The 20,657-nt window shown below is 36.1% G+C and overlaps 1 protein-coding gene across 1 annotated transcript in view; it reads left to right on the forward strand.

Annotated features, from left to right (window-relative positions):
* Positions 1-20,657, forward strand: part of LOC306766896 (partitioning defective 3 homolog B-like) — a 230,308-nt gene that overhangs the window by 8,831 nt on the left and 200,820 nt on the right. Inside the window, exon 2 of the mRNA XM_079254754.1 lies at positions 3,438-3,539. Within this exon, the coding sequence (XP_079110880.1) occupies positions 3,438-3,539 (102 nt within the window). The remainder of the gene's footprint in view (positions 1-3,437; positions 3,540-20,657) is intronic.

Consider the following 20,657-nt stretch of genomic DNA (forward strand, 5'->3'; position numbering starts at 1 on the left):
CGTAGAGCCCTGGTTTGTGTCTGTATCTATCACCTGTAAATGCAGTTTAAAATGCCTTTCCCAGTATGTTCCCAGGAAGTCACCTGAACGTGCTTGTTGCCAGTTCAGCAACAGTCAGATATAGGAGTTTTCATAAATCTTTAGTAGATAATGTGGGCTACAGTTTATTAATTGATTGACTAATTGGTGTCTCTGATTTAATCAGTTCTTTACACAGGGCAAAGTAAAACTGCCAATGCTTTAAAGAGCCCCTTGTTTTCTGAGCTAAACAACTACTATTTACTATTATTATTCATTCACACTGGGGTGGGGGGCATACAAATTAGCAAGTTTGATTGTACGGCATGAAAAGCAAATAATTTTTGCAGTTTAAACAATTGATATTTACTACAATATTAATAAGGTCCCTTGACTGACCATAAACTGAGACTGTTTTCACGTGTCAACATGACAAAACACAGCAATGCCTCTGTTTTGATATATTACCTGAAAAGTGCAAAAAGATCTCCAGGGCCCTGAAAGCTCCAGGTTAATGACGTGTCAATGATCTGTTGGTTTTTCTGTAATTTGATAAATAGCCTATTAGTTTAGTTACATGTACTTCTGGAATGCACAATGAATGCAGTGAAATGCTAAGGGCAACATATGGTCTCATGCAAATTGCACAGGTACATGTGACATGGTGTCCAGAGGTTTCTTTGCTTTGTTTTTCATGCATGTAAATTGACTTTGTAGAGTATTTGTCAAAATGGTTGACTTTAAGCAAGCTGGTACAAATCTATGTGTATCTTGTGGTGTTCCTTGATTGGCTTCTCCACAAATTAATATTTAACAGCTTGTAAGCACAGTAATAATACTTGTTTAGGGAGTCCCTGTTTTGGTGGGAATGATCGGTTTATCGCCTACGTTTGTAGATGCAAAATGTAATCACAGCCAACGGCAGGAAACTTGCTAAACAATTTCATTTTTGTACTTAGATTGTCACCAGGGATTGGGGAAAAAAAAAATAAAATAAAAAAAAAATAAAAAAGTCACCCTCTATCATCCTCATGATAATATGCCCCCAAACCTTGAACAGTACTGCTCAAGGAAGGCAAACACTTGGCAAAGAAGATACTTATAAAATATATTTGTTAATCCAATATTTTAAGATTTTCTCTCAGGTATTTGGTTTTGGGTGTTTGCCAAGTTAGTGTTATTGAGCCAAACAATAAATTTAGGTAGAATGGGAGGAGGACAGAGATGCGATACAACTTTATAAACAACCACAATTTCAGTGTTGTTTAACAGTAGTTGAATAGCCATTTAAAAGGGCTCTCCGTGTGGTGTCATAGAAGCACGATGTGGTTTGTGTGAGCTTTGGTTATATTTATCCTTGGTTATTTTAAAATAAATCACGGTCCAAACACACACTGTGTTTCATGTATACGTAGTGTGGTTCTAAGAGACAGAGAAAAATAACTTGGGCCAGGATCAAATGTACGTATAGCTAAGTCTCACTCAGATACCACTTAAAAGTGAACTACATTGTCTTTTGACCAATATTATTAAAATATGATAACCAAATATGAGTAGGGTCTCCCATAATTGTGACATTTAGCCAACACCAGCTCCAGCTTTTTGTGTTATTTCCAGGCCAATTGGTAAGGTTGAAGGAGTACCTGAGATACATGTAACACTAAATGTTCAAATCAGAACCAGTGAGTTGTAGCTGAATGTCACATTTGTCTTTCTCAAGTCATTTTGGATTGATGAACTTGGATGGAAGTGGATTAAATTATTCTGTGAGCTGAACAACCAGAACATGGTCTTTTTGACCCAGCCTTCACAGTGACACCCAGGGACACACAGTCTTGTCTCTTCCATGCACCAGACCCTGAAAGAGTGATTTAATGGAGCACCACCCTGTATGTGTTTTGACTCATACCTTTCCGTTGGCTGTGTGTGGCTTCTGTATGAGTGTGCGTACTAGTGTGCTGTTGTTTCAATATGTTGTTCAACAACCAGCTCTGTGTAGTCAGCTGTCCAGTACAGTGTCAGTGTCATTAATCACAGGCCCAACCTGGCGGAGAAAAGGGGCTGAGCAGGGAGAGAGAATGGGCCAGGCGAGAGTTGTAATCTGTACAAGGCACCTCGGGAAAGATGTGGAAGATGTGTGGCAAGAAACAAAGGAAAGGGCAGAGATGTGAGAGAAGGCCATTCAACAAGAGACAGCTACATAAATGAAGAGCAGAGAGGTTGTTGAGCAGTAAAGAAGGCGCTTGTGGCTTTATCCTTTTAAAAAAAAATTTTTTTGTCTCCCCGCAGAAAGAATCCAGTGTTTCTTGGGGTGACCATAACATCATGTACTCAATGCCTGTTGAACAAAAACCTCAATGTCCAGTTAACATTATCCACTTCTCTTATGTAACCTGTCTTTACTGCCATTGTTGAATATTTTCGTATGTAACACAGTAACCATTTTGGAATTACATCGTAAGATGCAAGTAGTAGGTAGTGAGTAGCCATAAGTTTGGTGTTGGGTGCTCTTATTGCTGATATAAGAATATAGAGTAAGTGATAAGATGAGGAGAGAAAATTATATATATATTGAGAGAGAGAGAGAGAGAGAGAGAGAGAGATTCCAAACTTATGGCTAATGACTACCTACTACTTGCATCTTAGGATGCAAATCCAAATCATTATGTATATTTATTATTATCGTTATTGTTATTGTTATTATTATCATTATCTTCTGGGATATGCTTCCCCACAACCCTGAACTAGACTAAGTGTTATAGAAAATGAATGAATGAATGAGTATCTTCAAACATCTTTTAACAACTGTTTACATTTAATCAACTGATTGGTGAATCCTCAACTGTTCAGATGCATTAGAGTCCAATATTAAAAAAAAAAAAAAAAAAAAAAGAGAGAAAACTTGTAAATATAGGTTCTATATGAAGTGCAGTAAAATAAATCAAGATGCTAAAAATGATCTCTAAGTTACCGTGGAGATCTTGACATAAATTAATTTATAGTTTTATTTGCATAAAATCAGCAGGTGACATTGTGCTCACATGGACTGAAGTATATAGAATGTGAAGTGAGTGTTTTGCGGGGTTTTTTGTAATAAATAAACTATCAGTAGAACGTAATGTGGCACTATGCAATCAGATGCCATTCAGTTTTAAGGTCTGTGCAGAAATGTTTATATTCAGCTGTGTTATTAGCAAGACTTTTCCACTGCCTCATTCCGTTTGAACATCCAAACACAAGAAATCTGTGCTTTAGTGTCTTTGACATCTTCATGGCAAAGCATTTAGTATTTGTTTCAACTTTGAAATGGTTCCAGCTGTTTAAAAAGCTCCGTTCACTGTAAAGAGTTGGGAAAGTGATCTGGTTTTAGGTCTTACCACAAGTTGTTTATTTATGATTGCTGTGTTGTCTGTTTCTAGGAAGGAGATTTTCTAGTTCGGACTCATCATGTTGAATACTGTGATGGGGGGATTCTGGACCCTGATGATATACTCAGCGATCTGGTAGAAGACAAAGACAAGGTAAGAACCTGCAGAGAAGATTTTGGGTTTGTTTGTATAAGATTTCAATAAGATACTGCAATTAAAGAATCTGTTGTGGCAGATTTCTCTTTTGATGGAAATGTAATCTTGTTTCCAGAATTAGTAGCCGTAAACTGATAGCTCAGATAATTGAGACTCGCCAAAATATTTAGGTTATTTTTAATTTCCTTTCCAACAGTCTAAAACGCTGAGCAAAACAGTGTGTTACTATCAGTGCCGTATTTTGTGCCTTGAATTGCTTGTAAACGTTCATATTCTGCAGTTGCTGTAGCTTATCAGCCACCCTTCGACAGCATACTGCTGCTCAAGCTAAATTCAAAGGTAAAGGTTTTAACTTGCCTTTAGCAGTAGAAAGTGTCATTAACAATTCACTTTTGCAAACCTAATCCACATATTATCCATATTATTCATCCATAATCTATTTTTAAATGTTTCCCCCTCAGGGAATATGTCACTTTTCATTTCTCCCTGTGGGGGAGAGAGGTTTTCTCTTCTTCCTCACAGACTTTAGCATTGTTCAAATGTCATCATATGGCATATATTAAGGAGTTTTTGAGCCATGTTTTAGGACCTTAAATTATTTCCAATCCCTCTTCTGGTGGCTTTTAAAATTAAAACTATGTTAACATAATTTAATGAGCCTATATCTTACACTGACCTGAAATTTTAATTAAGTTCACATCTAAAAACTTTTTTTTTTAAAGAACCTGCTGGCTAGAAAAAGTAATGCATGATCTATCTTTGTGTTCTCCGCTCATACTGTATGCCTTTAGGCATGTATAAATACTGCAGCATCTGTGGGAAATTCTCAGTGCTAATTAATAACAAAGTTGCTGTAGTTGTAAATTTCTCTTAAGGTAGTAAGCACCTTAAGGAGGAACATCTGTGGCTTTCGTTGACCAGGAGTCTTTCCTCTATTTTTATTCTTATGTCACAATAATATTTTTTTCTGTTGTTGTTGTTTTAGATTTTCAGAGCAAGATATTTCTCTTCAGAATTCAGCCAAAGCTAAACGGGAAAACATGTATAGCCTTTCATAATTCATTTTGGATATGTTAGTTTAATAGTGTTTTTTAAAAGCTTCAGTAAAATTATGACCCAGATCCATCTCCATGGAAAAGAAATAATATTCATACATGACATTTTTAGAAATGTTCAGATTATTGCTCATTTGGTAAAAAAGAGGCTGTCACACTGCACTGTACGCCTTGTCTCAGGGGCCAAATGAATCACTGACAAAAACAATGAAAGAGTCAGGAGACCAGAAACTTACCCAAGGGATTATTTTCACAAAAGCCTGTTGCCATGGTTTTAGAGAGCAGCAAGAACTGGTCCTGCTGTTAGCCAGTTAGTTGCTTGCCCTGTGCCACTGTGTCCTTGTTTGTAATGTTTTTTTATGTGGAAGGTGTTAGTCTGCAACTGTGATCAGTCAGTATAATAATGAGGTGTGTACCTCACTGGCTCAACGGATCAAAATTTGGTATAAAGAAAAAAAGGAGATTTATTTAATTTTATTTCCTTTGTTGGAAAAGATTAAAGGTTTATGTAACATGAGTGAGGGTTTGCTGGAAGTTTGTCATTTACCATTTTATCTGAATGTTTGTAAACTGATATGCTGCATATCACTTAAATATAAGAAAACATGTCAGCTGCTGTCTATAAAATGCAATGCTGGAGATTTAATTGCTGTATTCTAAAAAGGTGACATGTGAACATAATCCCTCTTACATGTCCAAATTCCAACAAAAACATAACTTGCAAAAATAAAAAAAGAAGGCAAAACATAATTATAATGCTTATCTTTTATTTTGAGTTGAACAGAATAAGGATTTAGTTTGTGGTTGACTTAAAAAAATATTGTATTGAAGTGAACCAACTGGATAAATCCTTATTAATTTCAATAAGTGATCCACAAATTGAGCCGGTCCAACTGGTTTCTGTAAAATGTTCAGGATCACTGAGTATTTTTTTTTTTTTTTTCTCGTTTTAGTTTGATTATTTACATTTGCACATAGAAAATAACATTTAAAATGTAATTTCTTATATTGTTGGGAGTGTCTAGGGGCTCTTTGAAGATAAATGTTATAGTTATTAACATTTGTGGGTTTTTTTTTTTTGTTTTTTTTTTTTTTTGTCACAACTTTGGCCATATCCACATGGAGATAAGTTCAGTTAAATCTGTTTGTATTTTATCATTTGCATGTTTTGTTGAAATGGAACTGGTGTTTTGGCAGCACAACAAAGTAAACTTCTAAAACCAGGTTCCAAGGTCTATAAATTTCCAAATGTCACTGTTTTATTTCCGTTTCCAACCTGTATCCTGAATCACTGACATCACAGCACCAATTCTTCCTTAACCTGTACGCTTTTATCCCTGGTAACGGCTACAACAACGAGGGATTACAGTATTGCATTTGCCATCCTCCTGTATCTTGTGTGACCCAAAGATGAAGTTCTACATCTTCATCGTTCCACAAAACAGTCTCATTTTTATCTTCAGTAGTCCTCCATGTTCTTCTTTGTGTTTTACACCGCCCAAGTTTCTGCACACTCTCCGTCTTTTATTCTTTATCTTGAAGCATTTCTGTGGCAGCAACACAGCTTTATATACAGGCCTGGCATATATACTAAAGCATTTATGTATGTGATTAAGTCTTTATGTAAAATTGCATCTCCATATAGATGTTGCCTTTTTCTCTATCTCTATATTCACTCTGAGAGTCCCAGTCCTCATTGTCAGCACCCTTTGAATGCAGTTATACTGCCTAAAACACATGCTGAATGCTGCTCCAAAATCATACATGAAAGCGGACTTAGATAAAAAAAAAAAAAAAGTACATTTCAATATTCAGATCAAATGAAGTTCCACATACCAATTCCCCTAAAATACACTAAATAAGATAGACATACACTAACAGACTGTGTTAGTGTTAGTTACCAACACACAAAGAAGCATCCACAGAATGATATCCAGCAACACACTTCTCAGCACCAGGGATTGCATATGAAATGAAAGTGTGAAATATTCATTGGATTTTGAAGCGAGGCTCTTATAGTATTACTGAGCTGAGATGAATAAATGGCTCCTAATCCCAGATGAGTGTTTTACTGTAGGCAGTCTGAGTTTGCCTGGTTTCAGGTTTATAACCACAAAGTAAACAGAGGATATTTGAAATGTGCTGAAGACAGAGGTCAATGATGCAGTTTAGGAGAATCCATGGCTGAAATATTCAAGTGATGCACAGCATATTATTTCAAGTGATACTTGGTCAAAAAAGGGCTCATACTTGTGAATATTTGTCAAGCGGCTGTGATCAAATGCAGGTGTGTGTTTCTTGAGACCTCATGCGGTATTAACATTGAATCTATATCTGAATAGATTGTCTGGATAATTTCATCCGATCTATATAACTTTTCAGTTTCTTGTTTAAGATGCTGCTGTTTTTTATTTATTTATTTTTTAGCTAAATTCTGCTTCTGTTGTAATCTGAAGTCACAATGGAAATGGGATCGAGAAGGCATTGGTTTTCTTGACCTAACAGATACTTTGAGATGCTTCTACCATATGCCACATTTTCAAGCTCACAGAATAAATCACATTATATACTGTAAGTAGGTGTGAATAATACAAAATAGTATGTGGAAAAAAAATCAACACTGAAAACTGAGATGAGAGGAATTCTGGCCGACAGTTGTCAATTATCTAGATCAGAAGTTTTCCAGGTGTGAGGCAAAGCTCTCCTGGGATGCTCCAAACAGTTTCAGGGGAGGCTCAGAGAATGGCAATGATGTGGAAGTATTATTTATCAAAAGAATAACTTCAATGTTTGGGCTGTTGTTAAAGAGCTTAGAAAAATTTGTTCTTGGAGAATTTGATTGATGCCAATATCCTAGACACAGTTCATTTTTGTACTTGGTGTATTCTGGTTATTTTGAACAAGTGCAGTTATCTTGGTTTGCTGAACATAAGCAAACAGGTAACGTTTTGTCCATGAACTTAAGTAAAATTAGTGAAAAGGTGAAGTGTGTGATGTGCTTTTTTTTTTTTTTTTTTTTCTTTTATCTGATCAGACAAGCTTCCTTTCTCAGACTTTCATATCCTTTATGTTGATTAGTAGCAGTAAGGGCAGTTTCTAGGAATTCTTGGGCCCCAGGGAAAAAGAAATCACTTGGGCCCCGTGGATTGTTGGCACTTTTTTACGCCTATAAATTGTTTTTCAGCGTTCTTGGCGTTGGTTGATGGAATGCATCTAATTTGTTTTTTCTTTAGTATTGATAGTATTTTGCAAATGTTTTGTGTCATTTCTGATTTGCATGTTATAATTCTCACAACTACTTTAAATCTTCGATTGCAAATACGTTTCAATTAAGCACTCAAAAAAATATGTAGTGGGTATTTTATTGTTAACCATCAAGCACTGAGGTACAAAAATCAATGATCGAAGTGCCATAGTTCAAGATACTTGGCTGTTAAATCACCAAGATAGATACCACAGATAGCAATTATTTGAGTTCTTGTTGGTAAATTAGACCACATATGAAATATTTTGTTGTAAAAATAAAAAATAAAAATCAAGTCTTATCTTAGGTCAGTTTGACTTGTGTGTTCAGAGCTTAACTAGCATAAGTTGTGTCATGGTAGGAGGGACAGACTATTTAAGTGACGTCACCCTTGTAAGACAAGAAATATTTGGTATTCTTTTTTTATATTGCTGTGAAAACAAAAAATATTACAACATTTACCTTGTTTTGCATTTAGGTTATTCAAATGTGCCATCATTAAGGAAATTTTACAAGACTGCATTTGAACACATAACATTATTGATCTTCACCTAATGTTCCTAATTACGGAGCAGATCTTGAATCTGTCGTACAATTCAGTGCAACTATGCAATTGTGTGAATGCTTATGTAGTACTTGAGCACAGCCTTGGTGCTTTCATGGCAGTTTAGTTCAGTTTAACAACTGACATTTAGATTCAGCATCTCTTTCTCCAGTTTTCAGTCCTCACCAGACCAATGCCATTAAATAAACTATCTTCTTGTTCCAGTCGTGATATCTGAAAGATAGTATGTGAAACAGAATCTGCTGAAGTTATTCTCCAGATTAATGATGTTCAGTTAGAAGCATTAGAAGTTGTTGCTTTAAAATGAACATGTGAGTTTGTGTCAGGCTTTTGAGTGGAAAAAAAGTTTGTTTTTAAAAGTAAGTATGGGGTTTAAGTTGTTGGGCATCTGAAGCTTCCCATTGCGTGTATGTTTAAAGCCTGTTACATACTCCACGAGAAGCAAGAACTGAGTTCTTGTTCTTGAGGCTGCAAGAACAAGAAAAAAACGTCTTGTTCGTCAGGTCCATACATACTACACCAGAAGCACGTCTGCAGCGGGGAGGGATCACTGCGGGGGGCGATGTCTGCTTTATGTGCAATGAACCCGGTTGTTACCTCCACCGAGGAGGTTGTTTTTCCCGGCGTCTTTTTGCTTAAGATAACTTAAAAGGTTACGGAGGGATTTTATAAATATTTCAAGAGTTGTTGCAAATGTAAAAATGAAGAACTGATTAAATTCTGGTGGTGATCAGGATCACCGTTTGGATCCAGGAATGTTTTAAAAGGATTCTTAAACATTGTGCTTGGTGGAGGTTTCTGCTCTACGAGTTTGTAGTTTCATATTTAACGAGCAGCTTCGTCCGCGGCAGGGCGGGTTGTGCACGCGGCTGGGTCTGAGTGCTTTATTGCCACATGTGAAAATGTTCGTACTTTCTCACCACCTCGATAAGCTGTTTTATCAAAACAATCCGTTTTGCTGGCAAAAGCAAACACACGGAAGCAGCAACTCCGCTTCATGCTTTCTATGTGTTAACGACGCCCACCTCCAATGTCCGACCAATCACACAATACTTCTCGCAGCCCCGCAAGAAAAAAATTCTGCCAGCCCGGTGTGTCAAGAACTGTCCTCAAACACGTCCGCGAGAACAAAATGACGTCATTTTCTTCTCGGAGCCTCGAGAACAAGAAAAAAGTTCTCGCTTCTCGTGGAGTATGTAACAGGCTTTAGTTCTAGTTTCCTCTAAATTTAAAGCATTCAGATTAGATTAACTGGTGAATCCAAACTTCTTGTAGGTTTGAGGGGAAAATATTAATTTTGTCTCGCCCTACACAAGTTTGAGTTGGAGTGGTCTGGGTGAGACTTCCAAATGGACAAGTCAGCTGTTTTTAAAGATTAAAAAAGACTGTTCAGTCACATTGGGCTCTATAGATAAAAACTGAAAACCAATTTAGATCAGTAGCTGTTGTTTTTTTTTGTTTTTTGTTTTTTTTTTGTACATTTCTCAAACGCCAGTAACCCACCCCTCACTGTTTGTAAACTATCTAACTATACCAAGTTAAAGTAGTTTAGAAATGATTTCGAGTAACCCTGTGTGGTTTCCATATTTGCCATTGGACCACCATCCAATAACACTCTCCCCTTCGCAACACACACACACACACCTTTTTTCTCCATTATCCTAATGTCTCCCTTGCACGTTGTTTTTTTCCACTCACAGCTTTATGCCAAAGAAAATGAAAAGTAAGCAGAAAATATGGATTCCCATCAGCATTTTTATGTTGCTGGGAGTGTATTTCCTAATGCATTTCCCCTCATCTTGTTTTTATGCAGAAATGGGCTTACACAGAATCTGGTTTGTTGAAATGGTTAGCAGTAATGAAGGGCGAGAGAGACGCATTAATCTTTTGTATACTGTGGATGTTTGTTCTTAAAAAATATCAAGTACTCCTAATCACACACAGTATACCTGAGCTTTATTAACAAATTAGATTCTATATTAAGAACCATTGTGTTCCTCTACGGTGACACCCTCTCAAACACATTTACACTTATTACTGTTTTTAAATACATCCTTGTTGAACTCCCCACCACCCATCTTAGCCAAAGAAAAATAAGGACAAAATTAATGAAACAGACATGCTGGAGCTTGAAATCACCACTAAATATATTATATAGCAAGTCATTTATCTGTGTAAGATGACAATCCTGCTACATATCTACTTACGGTATGCATGTATTGTAAAGGGTACTTTGTTAATATACATGAGCTATCAGTATAGACTGATGTATGTGTCAGTGGACTGCAATTCATCACTGGGGCAGTACCCTCATCAAGTATAATTCACAATTCAGTTAATGACTGATACCTTGGGGCCTAAGGGTCCTATAGAAAAGGGTCTATGGTTCTCCTACCTTTCTAAAGGACAACCACAGACACTTACACACACACACACACACACACACACGCTCTCAGACACACAATACAATCAATGAAACAGAAATAATACATATAATTAAACATGTTAGACTACATAAAGATGACAGAAATGACACCTGATAAAACACACACGTATGTGGGCAGAGTGTATTTTTTTACAGCCCCAAATCCATTGAAGGTGGGACCAAAAACAAGGATTTATAAATGCTTCTAAAGTTTTACTATACTGAATAAATGTCAAAGATGAGATATTTCATGTTAATGCTGATAAACTATGTTTTTGCCAATATTCACTCATTTTGAATTTGATGCCTGTAATGTGTTTAAAAGACTTGGGACAGACAAAGAAAAGACTGGGAAAGTTGTCAAATGCTCAAACGCCTGTTTGGATCATTCCACAGGTGAGCAGGTTAACTGGAAACAGGTGAGTGTTTTAATTGGGTATGAAAGGAGCATCCAAGTAGGCTAAGTCTTTCACGAAGATAGGTAGGACCAGGTTCGACACTGTGTACAACTGTTAGCAAGTTGTCCAACAGTTTAAGAATGTCTTTCAACTTACAATTGTAATAAATTTAGGGATTATATCAACTGTCCATAATTCCATCCAAAGAAGAAATCTCTGCACGTAAGCAACAAGGCCAAAAACTAACATTGAATGCCTATAACCTTTGATCCCTCTGGCAACGTTGCATAAAAACCAACATTGTTGTGTGAAGGATGTTAACACATGGGCACTGGTACACTTCAGAAAATCCCCATGCTTCACGGGTCTTGAGCTCATCTCAGATGGATTGATGAAAAGTGGAGAAGTGTGCTTTGGTCTGACGAGTCCACATTTTAAGGTTTTTTTTTTTTTCCAATAAATTACAGACCTTGTGTAATCGGGGCTGAAGAAGAAAAGAACTGTTTAGATTGTCACCTTCAAATATTGGTGTGCTCAGTTCCCATAAGCTTATTTAGTGTTGTTAAAAGGAAGGGTGAACACAGTGGTATACTGATGCAATATGGTCAGTTACTCCCTTGCCTAACTGTGTATGGAGTTTATGGGTGCAAGCTGAAATGTGTATTTTTATATTTTTTCTTTATGTGATTGCAAGATTCACATTCATCAGACTTGAGCTGCACTCACTGCAGGTATTGATGCTCAGTTCAGATTTGTTTTCCTGAGATCTATTTTGTGTGTGTGTGTGTGTGTGTGTGTGTGTGTGTGTGTGTGTGTGTGTGTGTGTGTGTGTGTGTGTGTGTGTGTGTGTGTGTGTGTGTGTGTGTGTGTGTGTGTGTGTGTGTGTGTGTGTGTGTGTGTGTGTAGTTAATGAAAAAGGAGTGCTGTTAGATTCCAGTGTGAGCAGTCAACGGCTCTGATGTGAGCCACATGTGCAGAAGAAGATGTGACAATGCATACAGCACACTGCTTATGGAAATAGCATTTGATCTAGCGCTGTCCTACTTCCTCCATTGAGGAGTTGAGATACCTGTCTCATGAACTGTTCAGACTGAGGTCGCTTTGAAAAACATCAGGTGTATCCTATTCAGTACCACATATGATAGTGGCTGGGGTCTGATTTGAAAAGAAAAAAATGGGTTTAAGCTTTTCAGAACATCATAAGAAAATCAGATATGGGTCACCCATGGGCAAAAAAGTTAGATTTAGGCCAGTTTTGTCCATATATGAAGATAGTCTTAGATTGAATGATTTGATGAGTGAGACAATTTATGTAATACTAGTGACAAAAAACTGAAAGGAAAAAAAAAAAAAAAAACGTCTTCTTTTTAGCTAATATTGGTCAACATTTTTTGTTGATTTCATATCATGGTTTAAAAAAAACAAACCACAAAAAAATAATAAAGCTTGTGTCCTGACCACTTTTAATTATTTTAGAAAAATGTTAAATATTTAATTTTGGACAAGAAAATGAGAGAAAAGACAGTTGACTTTCTTTCAATGCAACCTAAAGCTGGGTACAGACACAAGGATTAGTAGGCTGTTTTTGTTCCAAATTTCCCTCTTCCTCACCAAAGATGGCAAACGCATATTTTCTGAAGTTTAAGATTATGCGATAAAATTATCCTGTGGTCTAAGGTGTGTTAGGATTGACTCGGTTTCAACAATCCGTCCCAAATGTGTCGGGCCGACAATCACATGCCTTAAAGTTGTTCAATATTTACGACCAAAAATCTTCACGCGTGTGGGAAAAGGGGATAACTTTCGAATCATGGCTTTGTGGATGGTGATCTGGAACAGAATGTAGCCAAAAAAGAGGACTAGCTGACTGGAGACAAAAACTATAGCAAACATGGCTGACGCTGATCAGACGAGAAAAGTCTGAGCTCTTGCTGTCTTCATTCATTTTTCCAAAGTCTTTTTTTTTTTTTTTTTTTTTTTTTTAAATGTTTGTGATTTTCAGTTACCATAGTCTCAAGATCACCTTCATTCCTTCATCTTGAATGTGCTCTGCTATCGTAGGTGTTGTGTTTTCCACTTGTTGCTATTGTGATTTTTTTTTTTTTTTTTTTTTTTTTTTTGTTAGATCATGTTTGATCACATCAGATTTCTTGCTCAGAAAATTAGATTGTGGATCACCTGTAGGATAGAATCATTTTCTGTGGGATGCTATATTGAGATTATCAGAGCATGCATCAGAAAATTCCTGTTCAGTTCCTGATTTTTTTTTTTTTTTTTTTTTGTCTCCATGTGTGGGGTCTTTAATAGATATTAAAAAAAAAATCTTTTAGATTAAAAAAATCCTTGAGTACTAAGCTTTAGATAATTTAGTTGCTTGAAATAACCAGGCTAGACACACTCATCGCAACAATTAGTAATCAGACTAACTTATGATGTTGTCTTCAGAGCCACACCCTGAAAACTCAATAGTGCAGCAACCCCCCCCTAATTATACTTAAACACATCCATTCACACACAACAGGATAGCCAGTAAATGAAACCAGTGAAATGTGGAAAAGCAATAAGGAGAAATGCTTTCTTTAGTGAAAGGTCAATATTATTCTCACCATTTGGCTACTTTGTAGGGAGGGACATGGGGTCAGAGGTGGCTGGAGTGTTGTTATGTTTCTGTGTGTGAGGTAAGGATGTGTTCTCCTGCCTGTTCATTCATTTAACCTTTTCTGGCTGACATCTCACTTGCAAAGGAAAATATATCTCAAACTCAAAGATTGGTGGATAAATATTATTTGGAAAGACAAGAAAAACATTTGGAAAACTAGGGGGAAGGAAACAAAGAAACCTTACATTTGTGTTGCTGGTGTTCCTTTTAATTTCAGTAGTTAACCAAAAGGTGTTGTCATCGTTTAGTTGCAGACAAGTGGTCATTCATGAGGTCTGGTACAAATACACAAGCCATCACTAGACTAGTTCAACATTTTTTCACTGATACAGAAAATCTAACATCTAATTTAAATTCATAGCAAAGTAAAAGCAGGCTCAGTCAATTATAAACAAAACACATGCTGCTTGAATGGAGCAGCTTCTCATTACATGTTTCAGTCTCTGGTCAAGTCTAGTCATCTCTGGAAGCTAGAGATAACGGAGCAGGCAATCTGAAACATAATCATAAGAACTGAGTGGTGCATGTATGACCACATTCATGTTGAAGGCCACAAAGAGCAGACAACGGGCAGTTGGTGAAATGTATAATGACAAATGTCAACAATTTGGTTTAATAACTAAAAAAAAAAAGGCACAAGGTTCCACTCTAAGCATTTATGATGAAAACTGCCAGAGCTTAAAATACATTCTCGATTTGATCTGATCTAAGTTAATAAAAATTAAAAAAGATGATTATAGGAAAGGAAAAAAATGGTATTGTGAACGTCTGATTTTAATTAAATAAAAAGTGTTAGAAATCCAGACTTAATGCTACTGGCACAGCTGGAAAAAATCATTCATTAGAATTTAACACAATGCTAATGTGATTATTAAGCTGAACAGTGAGGTGCAACATGAACGATGGGATTTGTTAGAAGTCTGTCTGTTGTTAAATTGCCTGGGATTAAAAGGCTGTGATTAAATGTGGAATATGTCAGGGGCCACCTACACAAATTATTGCTGCTCAGTATTTCATATGGCATCTTTTTCTAATCCCTTTCAAGTCTCATTGTTTTGATCTGGGTCATGGTTCAATTAATGTTGACATGTCAACTGGCAGTACGCACACACTGAAACACAAAATACGGTACAAACTAATCATGCACTACCTAAGAATCCAGTCAAATACTGCCTGACTGTCTGGTGTCTATTGTCTTCATTATCTTGTCACAGCAGAACAAGCAGCTATGAATAATCACATGACAACCACATCATCTTTACTTATCAACGCCTTTACTGTGGTTTTGTGTGATTGCGTATGATTTTTAGTTCCTACTGCCGGAGCTGATGCTCTCCACAAAATGCCAGCAAGTTTCTATCAGTGTGCACATGCTGCGCACATGCTGCACACATTTAATGTTCATGTAATTTATGATGAAAACTGTAGGGGAGGATTATAGGGCATTATGCATAATAACCCTTCCAACGGGGTCATAATTGTTTCACTCCTACTGGCTTGTATTTTGTACCTCAAAATGACAGCGCTAAGCTGCTGAGAAAAGGGTGGAGTAAAGGAATGAAAAGTGAGGGGGAAACGAGACAGGACAGTCATTTGTGGTGGGGGGATTGATGAGAAGAAAAATGGAGAGAACCTGAAGACTGATTGGTTGAGGATTTTAGTTACCTGAGGGTAGAGTCAACTATCTCCAAATGCTTAGTGTTTTAAATTAAATAAATATTTAGTAGAAATTCAGGCAGTGTTAGGTCTCAGGAGGAAATCGCTTCATATAATTCAAGCTTTTGTTTTTGTTCACGTGGAGAAATTTTTAAGTACACTCAATCTGCCTACATGTTTGCCATCCTTTTTTCTCGAGCCTTTCTTTACCCAGTAATCTCCATGAAAGACACTGGCTTTCTGCCACAGATTGTTTTTTGACCAAAAATATGTTGCTGTTGTCTAAATTCACTTTGTCTTGCTGTCTAGTATCTTCTGATGGTGTGCTCAGGTGAGAGGGACTATAGTTTAGCTGAGAAAAGAAGTGCTATTGATCTTTCTTTTGGCTAGTTTTTTCTCATAATTTTTCTTCCCTAACTCCTCAGCTTAAACTTTTTGCAAGCACACACTTTTTCTCCTGTGCTGGTTAAATTGGACTTCAAACAGTCCGTGTTAATTTATTACTTTTTGTCATAGTTTTTATGAATTTATTTTGGGAAGATATAATGATGCAATTAAAAATAAATGCATAGGACATATTAACACATCTCAAATTTGACATAAACCAAAAACCAAAAAAAAAATTCTAATTTTGAATCAACAATCACGGGCCATCCCGAGATTCCTTTAAAAATAAACAAACATTGTATCAGATACACTTGATGCCGCAGCTGTCATAGGAATATTAATTATTAAAGAAGTAAATGTACCATTATTCAGAAATGGCCATTAACCATTGATTGACACAAAGTTAAGAAGCGTTATAGACATTTCTAAGAAAGAAAGAAGAAACAAAACTATTTTACAGATGGATAAATGTCTGATAACAGTAGGCAACTGAGTGCAGACCCAAATAGGTTAATAGTTTAATCTAAGTGTAAATATTGACTTCATAAAACTAAACTCTAACCCTTGGAAACTTACAAATGATGTGAAACAAATAAATCAACTGTAAATATAATCAACTATATTTTATTTAAATTACTATTCGATTCTATTCTATAGTCATGTAGCAGACAATTTTCTCCAAAGCGACTAAAACAAGACAACAAATGAGATTACAATGACCTAAGATGATTTCAATGACATGGCAATAGACTGACTTAAAATTAAATCAACATTTACTATTAGAGTTCCCTCTGGTATGACCAAATTTCCTCAAGTCATTTACAAATGGGAGCATGTTCTGTAGGTAAAGCTGACTTTGAGCTGAAACTCCCTGGTCTCTGAAGTAGAGTGAAGGGGCGAAGGAAGTCAAACCCTCCAAAGCTTTCCCAGTGCTTGGGGAAAGTTTTGCCAAAAGTCTACTTTAGATTCATCATGTATTTGCATATATGTGACAAGCTAACACAAGAGACATTGACTGCAAAAGAAACCGTTTGAATTCACTGTAGAAAAATGTGATTTTTAAAAGAACAGATGTGATATCCCCACTGCTATTTAATTTCTGAAAAATGTCAGCTAAATTACCTCTGATAAATGCACTCCAGCTTCATTACAAATGTTATTATCAGTTCAAGTAATCAGTGGTGACAGGAATCGATCTCTAAATGAGCCAACGCATATATGAGCTACATTACATCTGAGTGTTCATTTATGTGTATAAGCCTAAACAAATCACATCACAGTCCCACATAATCATTACTCACGATTGCCAAATTAAAATTTTTGTTAGTGCGTAATTGAGTTATTTATATTGAGAAATATCACATCTCCCATTTACAGTATTAATGTGTGGACATACTATTGCATAGTTGAAGCCCCGAATGAAAGACAGGAAAAATGATAAGGTTTTGCAAAGTTGCATCTGTTTGCTGCAGCAGCTGGTGTTATTAACCACTGATAGGCATGGTTTTCATGTTCATGGATATGGTAAACTGTATAGAGGAGGTAATAAGCCCAGAAGGGAGGGAATGGCCTCCTAATAACTGGGAACCTGATTTAAATAATTTCCTCATTATCAGAGATTTGAATATTTGATTATAAAATTTGCGTAGCCTTTGAATTATTTTTTAAATTTGTTTTAATTGGGGACTAAATTTAAGCACGGCTCATTTTGTCTGGGAAATATTTTTTTAAATGCCCAAAAAGATGAAAGATGATCAGGTGTATGCTTTTTAAAGAGTAATTATTTTTATCCTTTTCTAAGTGAGGTTGCATGAAGTATTTATGAGCTGTCAGCATTTTACCAGCAGTTGTCAAAAGTCAGAGTGCTTATAGTTTAGAAAAACAGCAGATTTTTTCACAAGGGTACTTGCTCAGCTACAGAACATCCTCCAGCAATTTGGTCCGTGGTGGATTAAAAATAGCTCTGTTGGAAAGTAGTGGCAGTACTTTTCAATGTGGCAGTAGATTAAGAGATTAAAAGACTTTAATTATATTGCAAATTTACATTGAAATTTGACGGTGATAGTAAGTCACCCTTCTCAGGAGAAAGACCATTTCTGTCGCTTGAAAGGTAGCAACAATTAAAAGTTAACAAGATATAGAAATAAAAGTATGATAAAAGTGAGATAGTAAGTAGCAACATGCAGTGTTAAGTAAAGTATTGGACATGTACCAGAAAATTATGAGGGTTTTTCTTATACATGCATACATACAAATATATTCACCTATTTATATAGTGAAGCAAATAAGTATTTGAACACCTTGTGATTTTGCAAGTTCTCCTACTTAGAAATCATGGAGGGATATAAAATGTTCATCTTCAATGCATATCCACTGTGAGAGACATAATCTAATAAAAAATCCCATATGAAATCCCATAGTATGATTTTCAAAAATCATGTCAATAAACAGTTATAGAATAGCAATGTTTTCCCACAGCAATGGTCAACTCCTAAATACAACACAGAAACATTACTTGTTTTTTTTTTTTTTTTTATATATTACACCTTTAGCATGAGGAGGAAATACTTTGTTCCACAGCTGGTGGTCTGATACCCATCCTGCCTCAAAAAATGAATGAACTTCTAACATCTTACTGTGAAATTGAATAGGTAATTCTAAATGTCTTGGTAAGCTAAATGGGGTACAAAAATTGCCCTCATTTTGGCAGTTCTGTTAGTTTATAGACCAGGATTTTGGAAAATCATTGAGGTCATGAACAAGCACTTGTTTCTTTTAAAAATGATCCCTGAATGACCTGACCATGTACTGTAAGTGCTGGTTTGGAAAGTGTGAAGTTTGCTAGTGCCATCCTTGTTGAGAAACAATAAATAGCAAATTAACAGCCACTCGATAACTGCAGCTGGCTTGTGCTACCTAGCATGGTTACATAACACAAAAGGTAACGTCACTGAGAATTGCTTTAAAGTTACATGACGCTGTTTATGAATACCACCCTGAAAAGGCCTTCGTAGGTTTCTCTCCATTTTACAGCCTCTGTGAGGGCAACATGGTCAAGGAAACCACAATCTAAACTTGTCTGACAAAAGGAAAAGATTAAAAAAAAAAAAAAAAAAAAAAAAAAAATATTTACATGAAGAATTCAGGATGTAAACTTTGACCCTTTTTATGTTGTGGTGCAAATAACTTTTGCTGACTCAAAACTATCCTACATGGGTGGAAACACAATATACTCCCCATTGAATTGGCATAGATCAAACAGCTGTCCTTTATTTAACAGTCCAGACAATCTTTAGGTTGTTTTACCTCTCCAATCAGCAGGCATTTCCAATTGAACGTTTTTAAGTCATTTAAACAGTTTTGCCACATTCATGTGGCATTTTAAGTTTCAAGGGAATGCAACTACCCCCCCCCCCCCCCCCCCCCCCCCCAAGAATTCTGAATATCTCACAAACCCTTTTTTATACTCTCATCCCATTTCTTCAAAATGCTTATAAACCCCAGTGGATTTGGGCGGTGTTTGAGAAAGGTTTATGATAAATGTTCTATGGTTAATTTTTCAGGTTTTTAAAGTCACCATCCAAGCAGAATCACCTGTTTGGACATGCTTTAAACATTGATACATCATTTGTATAATTTTATCATCAAATGACCCAGGAAGACTATTTAGGGTTTTTAAGTATTCTGCCTTATTGCTGAGCAAGAGCTATTTTAGCTATTTTGGATGGAATATTTCTATACAAATAGGAAGAAACTGTATAAAGTTAAGTTAGGTTTAGGCTTGGATGCGGATAAGAAGTCAGTTAGGTTACTATCCTTGTTAAATTTATGCAAGTTCAAGGAAAAGCATGATGTCACTCAGTGTCCCTACAAAGATGGTGATATAAATCTGTTTTTTTTTCTTTTTTTTAAAATCATGTCTACATTTTAGGTATAAATTTCAGAGCATACAATTTGAATTTTATGTGGGTGTGATTTCAATGAATCATCCTTGGAAAATGCAGCTGACACTCACCAACTCCATACACACAAAGCATGGAGCGCACACACGCATCCTAACCCATCAGCAGCCCAATCTCTTTAAACATAACCTTTAATGTCATATGGCCTCATATGTTTCAGACATGCCATGTTTCACATGATCACATACACAGATGGGTAAAACAACATTACTTGTGTGGTACATTTTGAATAGGCCTGTTAAGCTCCATTAGTGTGATTGCCTGCAACCCGTCACACATGATGGGCAGAAACAATAAAAGTCAGAGACAAAAATTAAATGGCTGTTTTTAATGCTTTAATTTAACAGTGTAATTTTAATATTGTTCATTTACGACACAATTGACGTGATTAGATTGTTTCGCTTAGATACAGATACATGGAGCATGATAAAAGCTCCACACACAGATGCAACTCAGCTTTCACACACACACTTTTTAAAAGCAGTGGAGTGGAATAATGGACAAGGCCATGGAATAGTTGGCAGATTTTGTCATTCAGGCTCTTTTAACCACCAGCCATCTGCCAAACGCACATATCCTTTTCTTTGTGGTTTATGACTATGCTGCGCATATGAAGGGATGAATCATATAATTTAGTCAGTGGTACACCTTCATTACTATAGACCTGAGCTACCAGTCAGTAAAGATTCAAAGTATATATGTATATACTTGACCAATGAAGGTACAAGCTAAAATACAAAAACTCTGTAGCTGCAAGGTTTAAA

Source organism: Telmatherina bonti (assembly GCF_933228915.1).
Source record: "Telmatherina bonti genome assembly, chromosome: 15".
Classification (NCBI taxonomy): domain Eukaryota; kingdom Metazoa; phylum Chordata; class Actinopteri; order Atheriniformes; family Telmatherinidae; genus Telmatherina; species Telmatherina bonti.